The 16,571-nt window shown below is 38.0% G+C and overlaps 1 protein-coding gene across 9 annotated transcripts in view; it reads right to left on the reverse strand.

Annotated features, from left to right (window-relative positions):
- Positions 1-390: 390 nt before the first annotated feature.
- KIAA1328 (KIAA1328 ortholog) overlaps positions 391-16,571 on the reverse strand; it is a 477,491-nt gene continuing 461,310 nt past the window's right edge. For 6 of the 9 annotated variants that reach the window (XM_072599337.1, XM_072599338.1, XM_072599335.1 and 3 more), the window contains one exon: positions 475-790. In XM_072599337.1, coding sequence (XP_072455438.1) covers positions 583-790 — 208 coding nt within the window. In that variant the 3' untranslated portion in view covers positions 475-582. Of the gene's footprint in view, positions 791-7,608; positions 7,698-16,571 lie in introns of those variants that run through there. The other 3 variants (XM_072599342.1, XM_072599341.1, XM_072599339.1) reach the window with 3 other exon arrangements.

A 16,571-nucleotide genomic window follows, 5' to 3' on the forward strand; every position in this document is an offset into this window, starting at 1 on the left:
GCTGAGCTTCCTTAGGGCCTGTCCATTAGTGTTTCTGGGAATAAGAAAAGGAACCCTTCTTTGCTGAGGCTTAGAAAACTCAGCTTCAGAATTAAATGACTAAATGTGGAGACCAGCTGGTGGTGAAAGAAACAGAGAATGTGAAAGAGCCTGTCCTTTTAGAATAGCCTGTGTTACAAAATGCTGCTTTTTAATTAAAGGATGATATTTGAACAAAAACCAACTTTCTCCTTGTGTAGAGAAGACAGAGAAAGAAATATGCTTTGGAAATGAGGCTGGCTATTCAGTGGATTCTGAGATGAAGAAATAATGTCCTATGTTAATTTTCTAACCATTGCTCAGCACATGAAAGACTTTTAAAAATATAACACATATTGATTGGACTAAAACTTAGATTACTAGCATGATCTCTTAGTTTCGAATTTAACAGGGTATTAGTGAAATAGATCCTTATGAAAGAAGTGACACAGTTACTTTTCAATCAAATAATTTAAAATGATTTTGTGGAGAAACAAATCCATTGCAGAGACAGGGACATAAAGTCCTAACTCCTGTGGTAATCCTGTAGCTCATGCTTCACCATCAAATGAAGAAGATTTCTTCTAGGATTCGACTCTCTTCCAGATCTTCATATGGCCCACATGCTCTTGAGGCTTGGCCTAGCTTTCGGGGATAGACATGGACTGGGCTGTAATTCCAGGCACAAGCTTCCCTTAAGAGAGGTGGCTGTGATCTAGGAGCAGAGCTGGGACTCAAGGAATGGACCAAGTCCAACAGGGTGGTACTGTACCTGTGAGGAAAAAACACATACAAATGCCCAAATCATTAGAACAGGCAAACTCTCTTTCCAGAGAAAGACGGGCTGCTTTGTGCAAGATCTGGCTCACATAATGGGAAGATGGACAGAGGAGCAACTGTGTGAAAGTTAAGAAACAAAAAAAGGCTTTAAAAGCCTTTCTGTGTTCTTTTCTTCCAAATACTAAAATATCCCCCTTTTGCCTCAGAGATCTGAGACACTGGGCAACTTAATCTGAGGATAGAAAGAAACTAAAGGGGAGAGGCCATTTTTCTGTCCAGCAATCTCATCAAGGGAGAGCTTGACTGAAGTCAAAAGACCGTACAGCTTAGAGGTCATGTTGTGGTCAATTACGCAACCCTCTTAGCCTCTAATTTAAGGACAGGTTCTATTTGTCCCCAGAGTAGAAAGGCTGTGAATCATATACCAATCTCCTCTTACTATATGTCATAATAGGATCTTTAGACTCCAATAAAGTCTCATTTTGGCTAACAGCTATTGCTTCCTTCTTCACCAAATATTTGTTAGTGAACAAAAAGTGAGTGCTTATTCTGTACCTTGTATGTTGATGGCTGTCAAGAAATAAATGTTGAATGAATGAAATCAGTGAAAAAGAGGGAGTAGGAAGAAGCGATGATCTTGGAAAATCAATTAAGTAATCAACCAGTCTCTAGGTGCTGTTTATGTACAATTATGCTATGTACAATTCAGTCTAGTAGTCAAGCTCTTTCACAATTTGATCACAACCCATTTTCTTCTGCTTTCTTTCCAATTATTCTCCTATACTATGTTCTAGTGAAACTGAAATTTTGGTCATCCCTTTAACATACCTTTGTCTTTTTTCACTTTCATATCTTGTTTCATGCTATCCTCTACTTCTCATTCTCATGGGACATCCTTTTCTCCACCTAAATGTATGCTGTTCAAAATCTTACCTGATCCATCCCTCAAGATACAACTCAGATGTGGCTGCCTCCTCCATGAAGCTTTCCCTTAATCCACAGAACTCCAATAATACTATGAACTATACTTAAGGCACTTAGCATATGCTGCCTTTTAATTATACTTATTTGTGTACCAAGTCTTACCTCCAGATCCAGACTCTAACAGGGACTTGAACTTTGTTATCTTTGATGCATGAAAAAGGGGCTAAGCAAATATTCCTTACAAGAATAACTGAAAATTAATGGCAAGAGTGAAGAAGGACATAAGGATATAGGTCTTTGAAAGATCATGTGTGGAAAAGAGTTGAAGATATAAGAAGAAATTGAGAGGAATAACCAGGAGAAGAGAGGAGAAATAAGAAGAGAAAGAGCTCCCAGTTTAATACATGCCCCTTCTTCACCACTGCTGCCTTCTCTCAGCAAAGGCATATAGAATAGTCATACAGAGCCCTCGTTTATATCCTATAGCTGTCCTCAAACTGACCCACCACAAGACTTTGAGGGGGTGGAAAGAGTCTGGGTGGAGAGGGAGGATGCAGTTACACCTGAGCCCACTTTGATAAGGGGAGCAGCAAAGGCCAGTTAAATACCTAAGGTACCTGGAAATGGTGGCTGGAGGGAGCTTGGAGGATTATTTGTATCCACACATCAATGATAGGTCAGGATACGGCCTAGTAACTAGTGGTTAATGGAGCTCTTTAAATACATACCTAGAACTCTTATTCAGAATAAATCAAAGAATTTTGACCAGTGTTGATTCTTCTCATTAATACACATTATGTATTAGGAATAGGTGCAGACTCTCCTGTTCCCTACACACTCTTCCTAGAGCACAGAGCCCCTATTGGGGCTTTCTCTCCTTAGTCATCTTTCCTGTTTAGCAACTTTTGCCTCACTTCCTACTATACATCCTGGGTCCTTCCAGCTGTACTCCCCTATCTGCTCCATACTTCATTTTGAGTGGGATAGGTTTAGTGAAGACTTCTCAGATTGTAATTCTTCTCCCAGGGGTGGGGTAAGACTGAGAGGCTCAAGGTTACTATATTTTTAGAACAGAATAATTCCATATAAGGATATAAAACTATGTAGTACATTAGGGTCTCAATGATTGGATAAAGTTTACCTAATTCTTCAATGTCTTCATTTCAAAAGGGATTGGTTAGATTTCGTGTCTAGAATGTAAGATCATATTCTCAGCTAATGAGAATAATGGTCAGTGGCGGGGAGGGACTTGCGTTAGGGTCTATATAAATCACCGCCTTTTCTTTGTCTTCGGCTTTCCTACTCCAGGTGAACTGCTGTAGGATTGTCCAGATTCTCGAGAATCGAATAAATCTCTTTTCTGTCATCATTTTGAGAGGCCTCTGAGTAATTGATTTATGTAGGGACCTGAGCCTTCCCACACAATTTCAAGGTTTTTCTTACCTTTCAAGGCAAATCTATACTTCTAATATGCAAATAACAGAACGCTATGGGAGGGACTTCTAACTCTCCCAGGCCCTAAATGTGTATTATAAGAGTCTTTTGGTCTTCCTAATGTTGTACATTAGCTTGTCTGAAATAATGAAAATGTATAAACTAATATACATAAGATAAATATGAAGTTTTAGACATTATAGGTCTCAACAGAAAATTTTAAGATCATAAAAGATGGCCCTTCTCTCTTAAAAAGACCATTGACTCTGGATTAGGGAACAAATTCATAATAATAACCCACATCTCCTTACTACATGTATGACTTCAAGCAAGTCACTTTACTTCTCTGGGCCTCTGTTTTCTAATCTGTAAAGTGAGGGAGCTGGAGTGGATAGATGGTCTATTTTTCAGGTCCCTTCTGACTATAACTTATTATATATTATATATCTTATAACTTATTTTCCAGTCCTTTAAGATATACACAAGTTCCCAATGAAGGATCTCAAGGCAAAATGCCTGCCACACTCAGAGAGAGAAATATGGAAGTCACTCACATATTGTAGCAGATCATGTTTGTGTATGTGTATGTGTTTGTGTATCATGTTCTGATTTGTTATACGATTTCTTTCATTTATCTTAGTCCGACTACATAGCATGACTATAGTGAAAATATACTCAATAGGAAAGTATATGTAGAATCTATACAGAATTGTATGCAGTCGTGGGGAGGGAGGGGGGTAGTGGGGAGTAGGTGGGGAGGGATAAAATCGCAATTGTATAGCAGTGATTGTTAAACATTACAAAATAAAAAAAAAAAAAGATATACACAAGTGTTCTCTGTGCAACAGTCTTTTAAGGGTATAATGTCTCTTGTTCCCTCCTCATATTGTTCTTATGCCCTTCAGCTGACTCTCATCTCATCAGATTTACGGTGGCTGTCTGTTGCATGCTACAGTGATGTGACCCTCAGGTCATGCCTCCTCTCTTTCTCAAGGAGTCTATCATCCAGCTCACAATACTTCTCCTGTTTCTATATGAGAAAGATTGTCATGTTGATACTTCTTCCAACTCCCAAATCTCCAGTTTCTTCAGCCTCCTCAAGCACTCCTCCTTTATTCCATTTTAGCAACATACAAAGATGGTAAAACACTCGAACCTGCCATCACTCAGAAGCATTTCCACTTCTGTAACTAGAAACTTTGATATTCTCTATCTGACCTCTTTCTCCTCTCCTCCTCCTTCTACCTGGGCTTTACCTCCCCTTACATCTGAACTTCCACCCCATCCAAACTCCCATTTCCTCCACCTTTCAGTGTTTTCTCGGGTCATTACTTCTGCTCTAGTTTCACCCTGCCCTCTTTTCCTTCCTCCACCTCCCCCAAGCTTCAGTCTCACATCACATATTGCCAACTGGACATATTCAAAGTAGATATCCTTAACTCAGTATTTAATAATTTCATCTCTACCCTATCCTCTACTCTCGAATTCCTTGCTCCTCTGTTTTATCATTACTCTTTTCTTGCTAAATCTCAGTCCTTGATTACTCCCACCATTTGCCTCCTTTGCTTCTATTCATGAACTGTTGAATGAAGTTAGAAAAAAATTTCCCAACCTGACTGGGTATACTTCAGATTTGTGTTTTCCAACCTCTTCTAGGACCTCACTGAAGCAAGGCATTCTTTTTATTCATTCCTAATTGATTCCCTAACTCCTCACAGAAACTTTTCCAAACCTTTTCTTCCCTCCTTAGGGTTCCTCCACCCCACCCTCATAACACCTCCTTAGATGAGGACCTTGTCTCTTACTTTATTGAAAAAAATCAAGGCTATTTGTCATGCACTCCCTCTTTTCCCATTATTTTCATCTCCATTGCCATTACCTTCAACTTTCTCCTCTTTTTCCTCAGTCTTGAACAAACAGATGGTCCTTCAAGCCAAGGCTATGCCCTTACATATGAACCTGATCCTCTTTCATCCCTTCCCATCCAGCAGACAACACCCTCAACAATCTGCATTTTCTCTTGAGTCTTCAACTTCTTCCTATAACTGGTTTCTTTCCTACTCTCCTCAAATATGAAGGCCCTTTCTCAGCAAAACTTGCTGAAAAAGCTGCCAAACTCCAAAGGACCCATAATGAAAAATGCTATCTACTACCAGAAAAACTGATGAACTCAGAATGCAGACTGAAACATACTTTATTTTTTCTTTTGCAACATGGCTAATGTAAAAATGTGTTTTGCATGGCTTCACATCTATAATTGATATAAATATTGCTTGCCTCCTCAAGTGACAGAGGGATGGGAAGAAGAGAATTTGAAACTCAAAAGTTTGAAAAATGAATGTTTAAATTTTCTTTACATATAACTGAGAAATATTTAATGAAATAAATATATTTTAACAAAAGAAGAAAAAGCTATCTACACTGGCTACCTCCACTTTCTCTCTTCTCACTCATTCCTCAGGCCTTTGCAATATGGCTTTTAAGCTCATCACTCTCTTCAAACTGCTCTCTTTAATATTACTAAAGATGTCTCATTTGCCAAATCTGGTGTTCTTTTCTCATTTCCAGTCCTTCCTGATCTGTCTGCTGCATTTGACACTGTTGACCACCCTCTCCTTCTGAACACTCTTTCCTCTTTCAGTTTTTGTGACATTACTCACTCCTGGTTCTCTCCTACCTGTCTGGCTATTCTTTCTCAGTCTCCTGTGCTGGTTTTTAAATTCATATCAATCTTCATAACCGCGAGTGTTCCTAAAGTTTTGCCCTGGGTCATTTTTTCTCCCTCTATACTCTGTCAGTAGCCTCATCAGCTTTATAAGTTTAACCATCATATCTATGCAGAAAACTTCCAGATAAACATATGCAGCTCCAGTCTCACATTACACATTGCCTACTGGACATTTCAAACTAGATATCCCAGAGCCATTTTAAACTTAACATGCTTAAGTTTGTACTCATTATCTTTCCCCCATTAACCCTCCCCTCTTCTAAACTTCTTTATTTCTGTCAAAGGCACCACCAGCCTTTCAGTCTTCCAGGTTCATAACCCTGGGAGTATGCTCAATTTCTCCCTGTCACTACCCTCCTCCCCCCTTATCTAATCAGTTGCCAAATCTTACCATTTCTACTTTCACAACATCTCACACTCAACTGCTTCTCTCCACTCATACAAATACATCTTTAGTTCAGGTCCTCACAACCTCTTATCTAGATTACTATATAGTTGCCTAATTGGGCACCTCATCAAATCTCTTGACTCTAGTCCATTCTACACATTACTGAACAAGTAATCTTCTTTAAGCACACATCTGATCATGGGACTGCCCTACTCAATCAACTCCAGGAACTTTTTATTGCCATTAGAATGAAACAGAAATGCTTCTGTTTAGATTAACCCTACACAACCTGACCCCAACTTACTTACCAGCCTTACTGGATACACTCACTCTGCAATCTAGCCAAACTGACCTACTATTTCTTGACACTCTATATTCAGTTCTGGTGCCTTTTTGCTGGCCCATGCCTGGAATATACTTATTCCTTACCTCTCAGAAGTCTTCTTTTTCTTTAACTTGGAGCTCAGACACTACCTTCTTCATTAAACCTTTCCTGATCTGCCCAATGGATAGTGCCCTTCCTCCCAACTACCCTGTACTTAATTTCTTTGCAATATGCATGTACATAATATGTGTATTATATACTATATATACACACACACACACACACACAGATACATTCACACTTTGTGCTTATTCTATTTTTAAAATATTACTTATCTTCATTAGAATGTAAGGTCTTTGTAAGATTTATTTCATTCTTTGTACCTTAGAACAGTGCCTGGAACATAATATGTCTTTATAAATACTTTTTGACTAAATGATTGAAATCTAACGCTCTTCCTGCTATACCACGACAACTGGTAAATAACAGAGTTAGGATCAGAAACCAAGGTTTCTGAATCGAAGTCCAGTGTTTTCTCCCCTAGACTGTGCTGCCTCTCATTAGACAGGCCTTGCCATTGGCACATTTCCATATACGATGATTACAAATTGTGTAGCCCATTGGATATATAACCTCTCTCCAAAGTCCCAGGCAGGATATGAATACCACCCCAAGCACTGGAATGCCATGGAGTTTTCTAAGGGATGAAAACTGAGCTCATTGTAATTCTAATCCTATGGTGGAGCTGATCTTTTTATTAGAAATTCTTTCACATGTTTTATTCTCACAGTGTCAAGGAGACCACTTTATTTCCAACACAATTATCTCTGTCATTCAGAAGAAAAACCCACCCTGTGTGCCACCAAAAAAATCTTTATTTAAGGAACAAACCAAAGACTTGGGAATTGTTTACAGGAAAATTTATCCATATAGAGTGCTAGTCTGGATCAGGCTCAGGGAGGCAGCTTCATTTGAACTTTAGAGATGGTGTAGTGATATTGCTGGCACTACTTCTCTTCTTCACACAAGACTCCTTTGGTTTTTATCAGGTACAAATACTAAACTTTCCATCCTCTAGCCAATTTCATGCTTGTAAAGGTCTGGGGGAAGAGATACCATTTGTATTCCCAATGAATGGACAGAAAAACTGTCTTATGCTTTTTTTTTTTTTTTAAAGGAGGTAACTTAAATTTGGCCATAGTACTCTTTTTTCCCCTCATACAATCTCTCATTTTCTAACAATGCAATAGAGGATAATTAAGAAGTCTTTAAAATAAAAAAGAAAGAAGGAAATAGGATCTGTTACAAATTTTTTTGTTTTGTTAAAAAAAATTTAGGTGTAAGTTAGGTGATTACCATCTAGATAAATAATATTGATAGCTACAAATCAGTTATGTTAGAAGGGAATTGGTAAATATATCCTAGCTAATCTGATGCATCCCTACCAGAAAAATTTTATAAAGGACACTCTGAAGAAAGGGACATGATTATTCCTCTTTGTCATTCGCTTAACTCAGCTACTTAAGAAGCTAGACTTTGACTGTACAGCTCATTAAGAATATTTTTTCCATCTTTACATGGTTGAACATTGTTTTGTTTTTTAATCCTGTCTCCCCCCTTAATAAATATTAGACATATACATGTGCACAGTAATTCACAAACTAACTAACCTAACTGGTTTTATTAACCACACCTACATTTCTTTCCAACAAATTAATCTACCCCAAAGTACAAATGCTTATCTTCATGGCTGTGCTGGTATCATAAAAATTCCATTTCTCTGGAAGCCATATTCAATCAAAGATTACACAGTGGGGGAACAGCAAGTATATTTGTAGGATGCAGGTCCTTAGAATTCAGTAGCACCTCACAGCTAATTTCTCTAGCAAGTTTATCTAAGTTTTACAGCATTTCTGCTATCTGGAAGGCCAAATGATTTGACAGATTAAAGAGCAGCAAAATAGCAAAGATTATTTAAAAACCGAGGTGCTGGAAATCAGCCTATTTGACACTAGAGTTATATATGCAATAAAGAAAAAAAAATCACTAAGGATTAAGCACTAAATACCAGCAAAGAGAAGTGGCTTTATCAGATTGTGCTCCCTGAGCAGCCAGTGAGCCTTAGATTGCTGAGGTGACATCCATCAGACAGGGTTTGGCTGGAGGCGACTGAGGTGATCATGGAGAAGGAAATGGCTAACCACTCCAGTATCTGTACCAAGAAAACCCCAAATGAGACCAGGAAGAGTTGTGCAGGACTGAAACAACTGAACAACAGCAGCAGCAGCAATCAAGGTGATCCAGTATGGCCTGACCCTAGAGCAGGTGCTTTCCCTGCAGTCAGATGACTTAAAGGGGAGCTACAAATTGTTCAGATACTGTTCTAGCCACAGGCACCACACATTCCTAGTCCACTGGTATTAAGCTGCCTTTAACAGGTTTATCTCAGTCAGAATGCTGAAGAGAAAACAACTCATGTGACCCCTCTCCCTGCAATGTCAACATTATAAGCTCAAGGGAACCAATCTGAATCTGGTTGCTATGGCCTATTTGTGCCCATGGGAGTCCTCCTTGCTAGTGCTACACTCCGTGAGTCTATCTGCCTCCAGCATACGCTGGTCTTCAAAAGGCACAGAGGATAACTGTCGTGCTTGCTCCCAAATGTCCCCACTGGGGTAGCACTCTGAGCTGATGTAAGGCAGCTGAAATCTGAAGCATTACCAGCCCAGGGAGGGGCCCATGTGTTGTTCAGCCCTATAAGATCAGAGCGGGACCTAGCTCTTCTGCATGGTCCATCTTACATTGTGTTTTTGTCTTTGTTCAGCTTTTTATTTAACATGCTACAAAAAATATTTAATCAAAAAAGAATAAAGGCCATGCCATTATCTCTGACTTTTTGATTCTTTATTTGCTTTCTCTTTCATCTTCTCTTTGACAGGGTAGTTGTACTGTGGGAGGAACAACTTACATACACATAACAGGGGCAGCACCACATGCTGGAGCAGGTCTACCTATTTCTATAATGAAGAGGAGACTTTTAATGTTTACAATAGATAGGGTGTTTGTAAAAAACCAGACTAGAAGGGTTCAACATTTATGCCTACTGTGTTAACGAGTACATTAGATTTAAATTTTATAACTATGACATCATTATTCTGATACAAGCAGGTTAGAAGATGATCATTTCATGACCTGGTCAAGAAGAGACTTGCTTGTGGTGGTGCTAGTCACTAGATGAAGTGAGAGTTCACCCCAAAACAGCTTTGGCTTCTGAAAGATTCCATGGTACTTTACAACCATAGAACTCACACCCTGCGTTGTTCACTCAATATTAAACTCTGTGTGTGTGTGTGTGTGTGTCTGTGTCTGTGTCTGTGTCTGTGTGTTTGGGTGGTGCTGGCATGGCCCTTGGTTGGTTACATTTTATAGGAAACTTCTAGGGGTAGTTCTTAAGGTAGTATATAGCTAGATGCTACAGGGGATAGAAAGCTTCACCTGAAGTCAAGAAAACCTGAGTTCAAATATGGATTAAGATACTTACTAGCTGTGTGACCATTCGCAAGTCACTTAACCTCTATCTGCCTCTGTTTCCCCATCTGTAAAGTAGGGATAATAATAATACTTACCTCCCATGGTTATTGTGAGGATCAAATGAGACAGTATTTGTAAAGTGCTTAGCACAGTGCTGGCACGTGGCATGTACTTAATAAATGCTTGTTCTACTTCTGCCTCCTTCCCACACAATGAAGGAAACCACAAGGTGATATGCTATCCCCAAATGATTTCAGTCTACATTTCTCTTCTTCTTCGTCACTCCTGTGGAGTTCTGCTGCATTCACAATTTTGAACCACATAATCTAGCATTTGATCTCATACTGTTATATTATTCTTTGCTTAAGTGCACCAATCTTGTCTTTCCAACTAAAGAAACCATGAGCTCTTTGAAGGCAGAGGTCAAGCCTTCTGTCTTTCCCACCCCCACCCCCACCTATGCCTAGGACAGGGCTGGATATTGTGAAAACCTAATACATATGAACTGACTCACAGACATCTTTTTCTGAGAATAGGAGAGGCCATTAAAAGAAGCAGGCTACACACACAGGACTGAACTGCATTAAAAAGAGACAAGGGAGAACACAAAAAGAAAAAGAAACTTTAGTTCCTGGCCAATTGCTATACAGAGGTATAGCATTATATCTGCATTTAACATATAAGCTTTATATGCGAGAGAGAAATACTGCACACAGAAGAAAATAGTGCCTTCAATAGTGCTGCCAGGGAATGGGTCTTTAGTATATTATGTTGACCTTGCCCCTTCTCTTCACAAGCATTTAGGACAAATCACAGCAATGGCAGGGCTTGTGGAGTCAAGGGAGGTGGTAGCTCAATTCAGCACCTCTTCCTGAATGGACAGTGCCAATCTCCACTCCCACATCTTCAGCAGGTCTCTAAGATGAATCGTTTCTGACAATGTTGGATCAATGTAAGTAAGGGAAGTTGGCAGGTCAGTGTGGCTGTCTAGAGGAGGCTCCTTCATTTTCCCCCATCTTCTCCAACATGTTTCTCTTTCTCCTTCCCTCCATGACCCCCAGGATCTCCTTTGATGGCTACAATAATATATTGAACTTTATGGGCAATTTAAGGTATTCTAGTGAAAAGATAATTTTGACTGGATTCTGATATTAGGCTGATTTTAGAACCTACTTTCCCTGTATCATGTAATGATTCCACTATATCTTGCTCTGTCATCTTTTCATGGGAGTGGTACCTCCTCAATTACATTATCAGCTCTGTGATCAAGTCTTTTGTTCATTATTCAATCACAGAATATCAGGGCTGAGATAGATCTTAGAAGTTCTTTACTCTATATACCTTCCTTCTATCTTATTTTACAGATGAAGAAACAATTTGCTTTGCCCTTGGTTTCACAACTGGTAAAATAGAAGAGAATGGTCTGTCTTTAAACTTCCTACTATCTCTACTTTGTTCTCCTCCCCTCACCCCAAACACACTGGCAGCATTCTATTTGAATGACCAAATAGAAGAATGGAATAACTTTCTTACTTATACAAAAGCAAAATTTTGAATTATCTGAAGATAAGCAAGGGAAATTGTTTGAAATTTGTATTGGGACATGATAACATGAGAATAATTTGGTTAGGAGAAAATAGAGGTGAAAAGCAAGAAGATTAATGAGAGTGTGGCTCATGATTATATTATTAGAAACAGGAACATTCATTTTTGTAAAAATTACTAAAAAGCATGGAAAGACTTTAATATGATAAAGATATACATCTAAAATCAAGAGCTAGCATTATTTGCAATGGAAAAATACAAGGACCTTTTCAAATAAACATGATGGGTAAGCCAAGAAATTCCTTCCCCACTATTTTTGTGATAATTTTGTACATGCTAGTTCTAATAATAAGAAAAAGAAAGGCATGAATATCAGTAAAGAGGAGATAAACATCCCAATTTGCAGATGATGTGATAGTTTACTTAGAAAACCCCAGAAAATTAGTTAAAAACTAATTGAACTGATTAATAACTTGCAGTAAAGTGGCAGGGTATAAAAGAAATTCAGAAAAATTATTAACATTTCCATAAAATAGTAACAAAAACAATACAGAAAAATTCTGCTCAAAATAATTAAGAAACAGATAAAATATTTAAGTGTTTATTTACCAAAACAGCTAGGGATTTATATAAACACAACTACAGAAATAAAGGAAGGGTTAAGTAACTAGAGGCATAGACTTGCTCTTGGTTGGGCTGGGCCAACATAATAAAAATGATTATATGACCTGGACTAATTTATAGATTTGGTGTTTTGCCAAATAAATTACTATGGGGTTAGTCATGTTGTTCCTTTCAGTTCTAAATCTATGATCTAGAAAACACTGGATAAAATAATTACAAAATTCACTTAAAGCACCAAAGAGTCTAGAATTTCAAGGAAAAAAGTGGGGGGAAGAGTAGAAACAAAGGGAACATGGCATCTCAAACTATATTATAGATATCAAACTATATTATAAAGCAGTAATGGATAAAACTTTGAAATTAGTTAAAAAATATAGATGGATGGAATATATCAAAACCAAGACCCAACATAGCTTAGAATACATATTACTAGGGGACGTAATACAGGGAAAATGGGAAGGAAGTTTGACAGAAAATAGGTTAAGATGAACATTTTGTACCATATACAGACAGCTCCAAAAGGTTAAGTTACATCATAAAAAAACAGAAGCAAATGGAAGGAGGTACATTTAGAACTACAGAGAGAGGAACAATTCTTAACCAAAAGGGTGGAAATGTTTGTAAAAGATACAGACAATTTAGGTTATTAAGATCATTGCTGTTAGAATAATATCTGTGAAAGAAGCCTGATATTCAAGATATATGGGTAAGGGATACAAATGTATACATACATACATATATACACATATATATGTGTGTATATATATATCTATATATCACATACACACAAACGCGCATGTGCACATACACACACATATGTATAAAGCTATTTTTCCAGTGGGCAAGTGATCAACTGATACAGTTTACTAAACAAGAAATGCATACTATTAACAACCATAAGAGTAAAGAGGCTTCAAATGAATAATAAATTAACTGCAAATGAAAATAACTCAGTAGTGGTGCAGTGCAGAGAGCACTAAACCTAGAGTCAGGAAGACCTGAGTTAAAATCTGGCTTCAGACACTTACTAGCTATATGACCTTAGGCAAACTGCTTAACTTGTTTGCCTCAGTTTCCTCAACTGTAACATGGGGATAATAAGCACCTACCTCACAGAGCTATTGTGAAGATCAAATGAGTTAACATTCATAGAACACTAAGTGGAGTACCTGGCACATAGGAGGACCTATATTACTCCTCCTTTCCCTGCCTCATGTCCACTAGATTGACAAAGGTGATAACATTTGTCTTTAGGAAGACTGTTCCAGAAAACAATTTGGAATTTTCTAAGAAAAATAAAAAGACCATATAAGGTCAAGATATCTATAATCTTCACATTCTCATTTTTCCCCCATTGGAAAAAGACTCCAGTGATAGTTTTCACTCTCTATTTCTCCCTAACTCAGCTATTATCTCAGAGATCTGGGCGAGGTTGTTTTCAGCGGGAACAGTAGGGTTCAAGGAGATGTGCTTGGGCAAGGATAAGCCAAAAGGGGAAACTCTGAAGTGCCTACTCCTTCCTGGACAGTAACATTGTCCTAAAGCAGTGACAATTTTAGAAACAACCTTTCCAAAGCCCCACGCTTTGGGCAATTTTTCTTCTTGAGGCAGTTAAGTGGTACAGTGGATAGTGTGCTGGGCTTGGAGTCAAGAAGACCTGAGTCCAGGAGAACTTTGTATACAACAACAACCAGTGTGTGAGGAATTTTTCTGGTAGACAGCCCTTCACAGCACTCCCAATGGACTCTTGAGGCAAAATGCCTTCCACATCCAGAGAAAGAACGATGGAATTGGATTGCAGAATGAAGCAGACCATTTTCTCTTGTATTATGTATTGTTTGATTTTGATGGTTTCTCCCATTCATTTTAATTCTTCTCTGCGACATGACTAAGATGAAAAATGTATTTAATAAGAATGTATGTGTAGAACCTATATAAGATTGCATACCGTCTTGGGGTGGGGGAGGGAGGGAGAGAAAAATCCAAGATTTGTGGAAGTGATTGTAGAAAACTGAAAACAAATTAATTAAAAAAGTAAAAATAAATAAAAAGAAGGCCTGAGTTAATATTTGGCCTAGATACTAGCTGTGTGACTCTCAGTGAACCACTTAGTCTCTGCCTCTGTTTCCCCAAGTATAAAATGGGGGTAATAACAACACTTAACTTGCAGGGTTGTTGTGAAGATCAGATGGAATAATATTTGTTAAGTGCTTAACTTGGTGCCTGGCACTTTCTTCCTTGTCTCCTTCCCTTCCTTTTCTACCTTAAGGAAATTGCTCTCACAAATTCTGTGCCAGGGCCCACAAAACACCATGAAGCTCAACAACTTTTTGTTGCTACAGGCCCAGCTCTAGATAAGTGAGTTTTGAGGAACTAGAGAAGGCACAAAAAGAAGTCATTCCTTTCAGCTGTAGGGCTGACAACAGACAAGTTGTTTAGGTGTATCTTGGTATTATACTACAGAGTATACTAATCAAATCTTTTGCTTCTGGCTGGCAAATAACAATCCCAAATAAATTTGATACTTAGAGACATCACTAAGAATTTTTCCACTAGGGAAAATGACTAAATTTATTAAAGTCATAAACATTCTCTACTTGTGTGAGTTGTCTATATATTTTCTAAAACAAGTACTGTCACTGGATATTACTAGTCATTCAATTCCCATATAACTTCACGTTTATTGCCTCTGCCATTTTACTTTAATTTCCATTAGTTGCCAAAAATTTACAAAAGTCTACATGGCAACTAAAAGAGAATGGCCAGCCTTCCTTTGGGACAGATATGAAACCTATTCAAAAGTGTATGTTAAAATGGCAGGAAGAGAAACGCTCATTCTATTTGGTGTTTGTTAAATTTAGAATAAAAATAAAATAAAATAAAAATTTTAAAATAGCAGGAAAAATAGAAGAGAACAGAATACTGGTTAACTAGAATGCCTTCACTTTGGTCTCTAACCATGTTTCAAATAAGCCTGGGCAAAGATCAAAGTCTTTCTTAATCCAAAGAGGATACTAGCCCAGGTGCTGACATTACTGCCACTCACAGGGAAGAAATTCTGGAAATATTGACACTAAGTCACCTCCTTCACTAAAGAACCTGCTTAAACATCAAAGGGCAGAAAGTTGGTCAAAGCACACCAGTTTTGTTCTTCTCAAAAACAATGTAAAAGATTTTGAGATTTAAAATTGTTCCAAATAAAATGTAGCATAGGAAAGGATCAGTGGGTCTTCTGTAGCATCCTGACTGCAAGTGGCCTGAGGCAGAATAAAATCTAGCAAAATGTAGAAAAGACCAGATGAATTGTAAACCATGACTCAGAACTGGCACTTACTTGGAACTCTCACAGAGTGGGCTTCAATCTTAAAAAGTTCTTCGTAATAATTCAATAATGACTCAATTTTTTCCATAGTTCAGGTTCTAGGAATACCTGAATTTGGCTTGTTTCATGTTCTCAACTAGGTAGCTACAGTTTCCCTACAAGTATCAGGCTATCAGACACAGAACAGGTTTATTAAAAGGCACACGAACAGAAAGGAGACTTGTGTCAATCCTGGTTAACAAAGGAATGGTTATAATCCATTGTAAATAGACTTTATTGTAAATGCCACCTTTTTCTCCAGGCTTCTCGAAAGTTGGGTTCGGCATTCAAGTCCCTGAACAGCAGGGAGAATTTTGCAGTCACAGAGTGTGTAATGTTTGTATTTTCCCAAGGTTCAGTGGCTTATTTATGCTAAAGGAGCAGGTTAGCCTTCCTCTGAGAAGAGAAGGTAAAGTTGCCTGAGAGACATCTCTTCACTTTCCAGGTTTTCAGAAAGAAATATATCTTTTAAAAATAATAGAAGGGGTTTAATGTGAAAACAAAGAATAAAAAGAATCTGAAAAATCTGAGGAGGAAATCTTAACCGGGTCAGGAGTTTAGGTAGTGAAGAATGTGACTGTGTCCCAGGGAAATTAAAGAACTTGTAGATGGAATTGTTTAAAATACTGTCAGTGATCTCTGAAAGGTTACAGACACCAGGCGGGGCTGAAGAAGGGTAAATGCATGCTGTCCAGATTTTTTTTTTCAAACGAGAGAATGGAATCTGTAAACTACAGATTAATAATCTTCAGTCTGATTCCTAGCAGTATTCTTAAACATGTTATTAAATGATGAGTAGTACACATTAAGAAATAAAAGCAGTAACCATAAAGAACTGTCATGACTTTAAATTGAACAGGTCATTTTTCATAGTGTTATTAGACTGACAGATCAAGGGAATGCTAAGATATGG

Source organism: Notamacropus eugenii, chromosome 4 (genome assembly GCF_028372415.1).
Source record: "Notamacropus eugenii isolate mMacEug1 chromosome 4, mMacEug1.pri_v2, whole genome shotgun sequence".
NCBI classification, from domain to species: Eukaryota; Metazoa; Chordata; class Mammalia; order Diprotodontia; family Macropodidae; genus Notamacropus; species Notamacropus eugenii.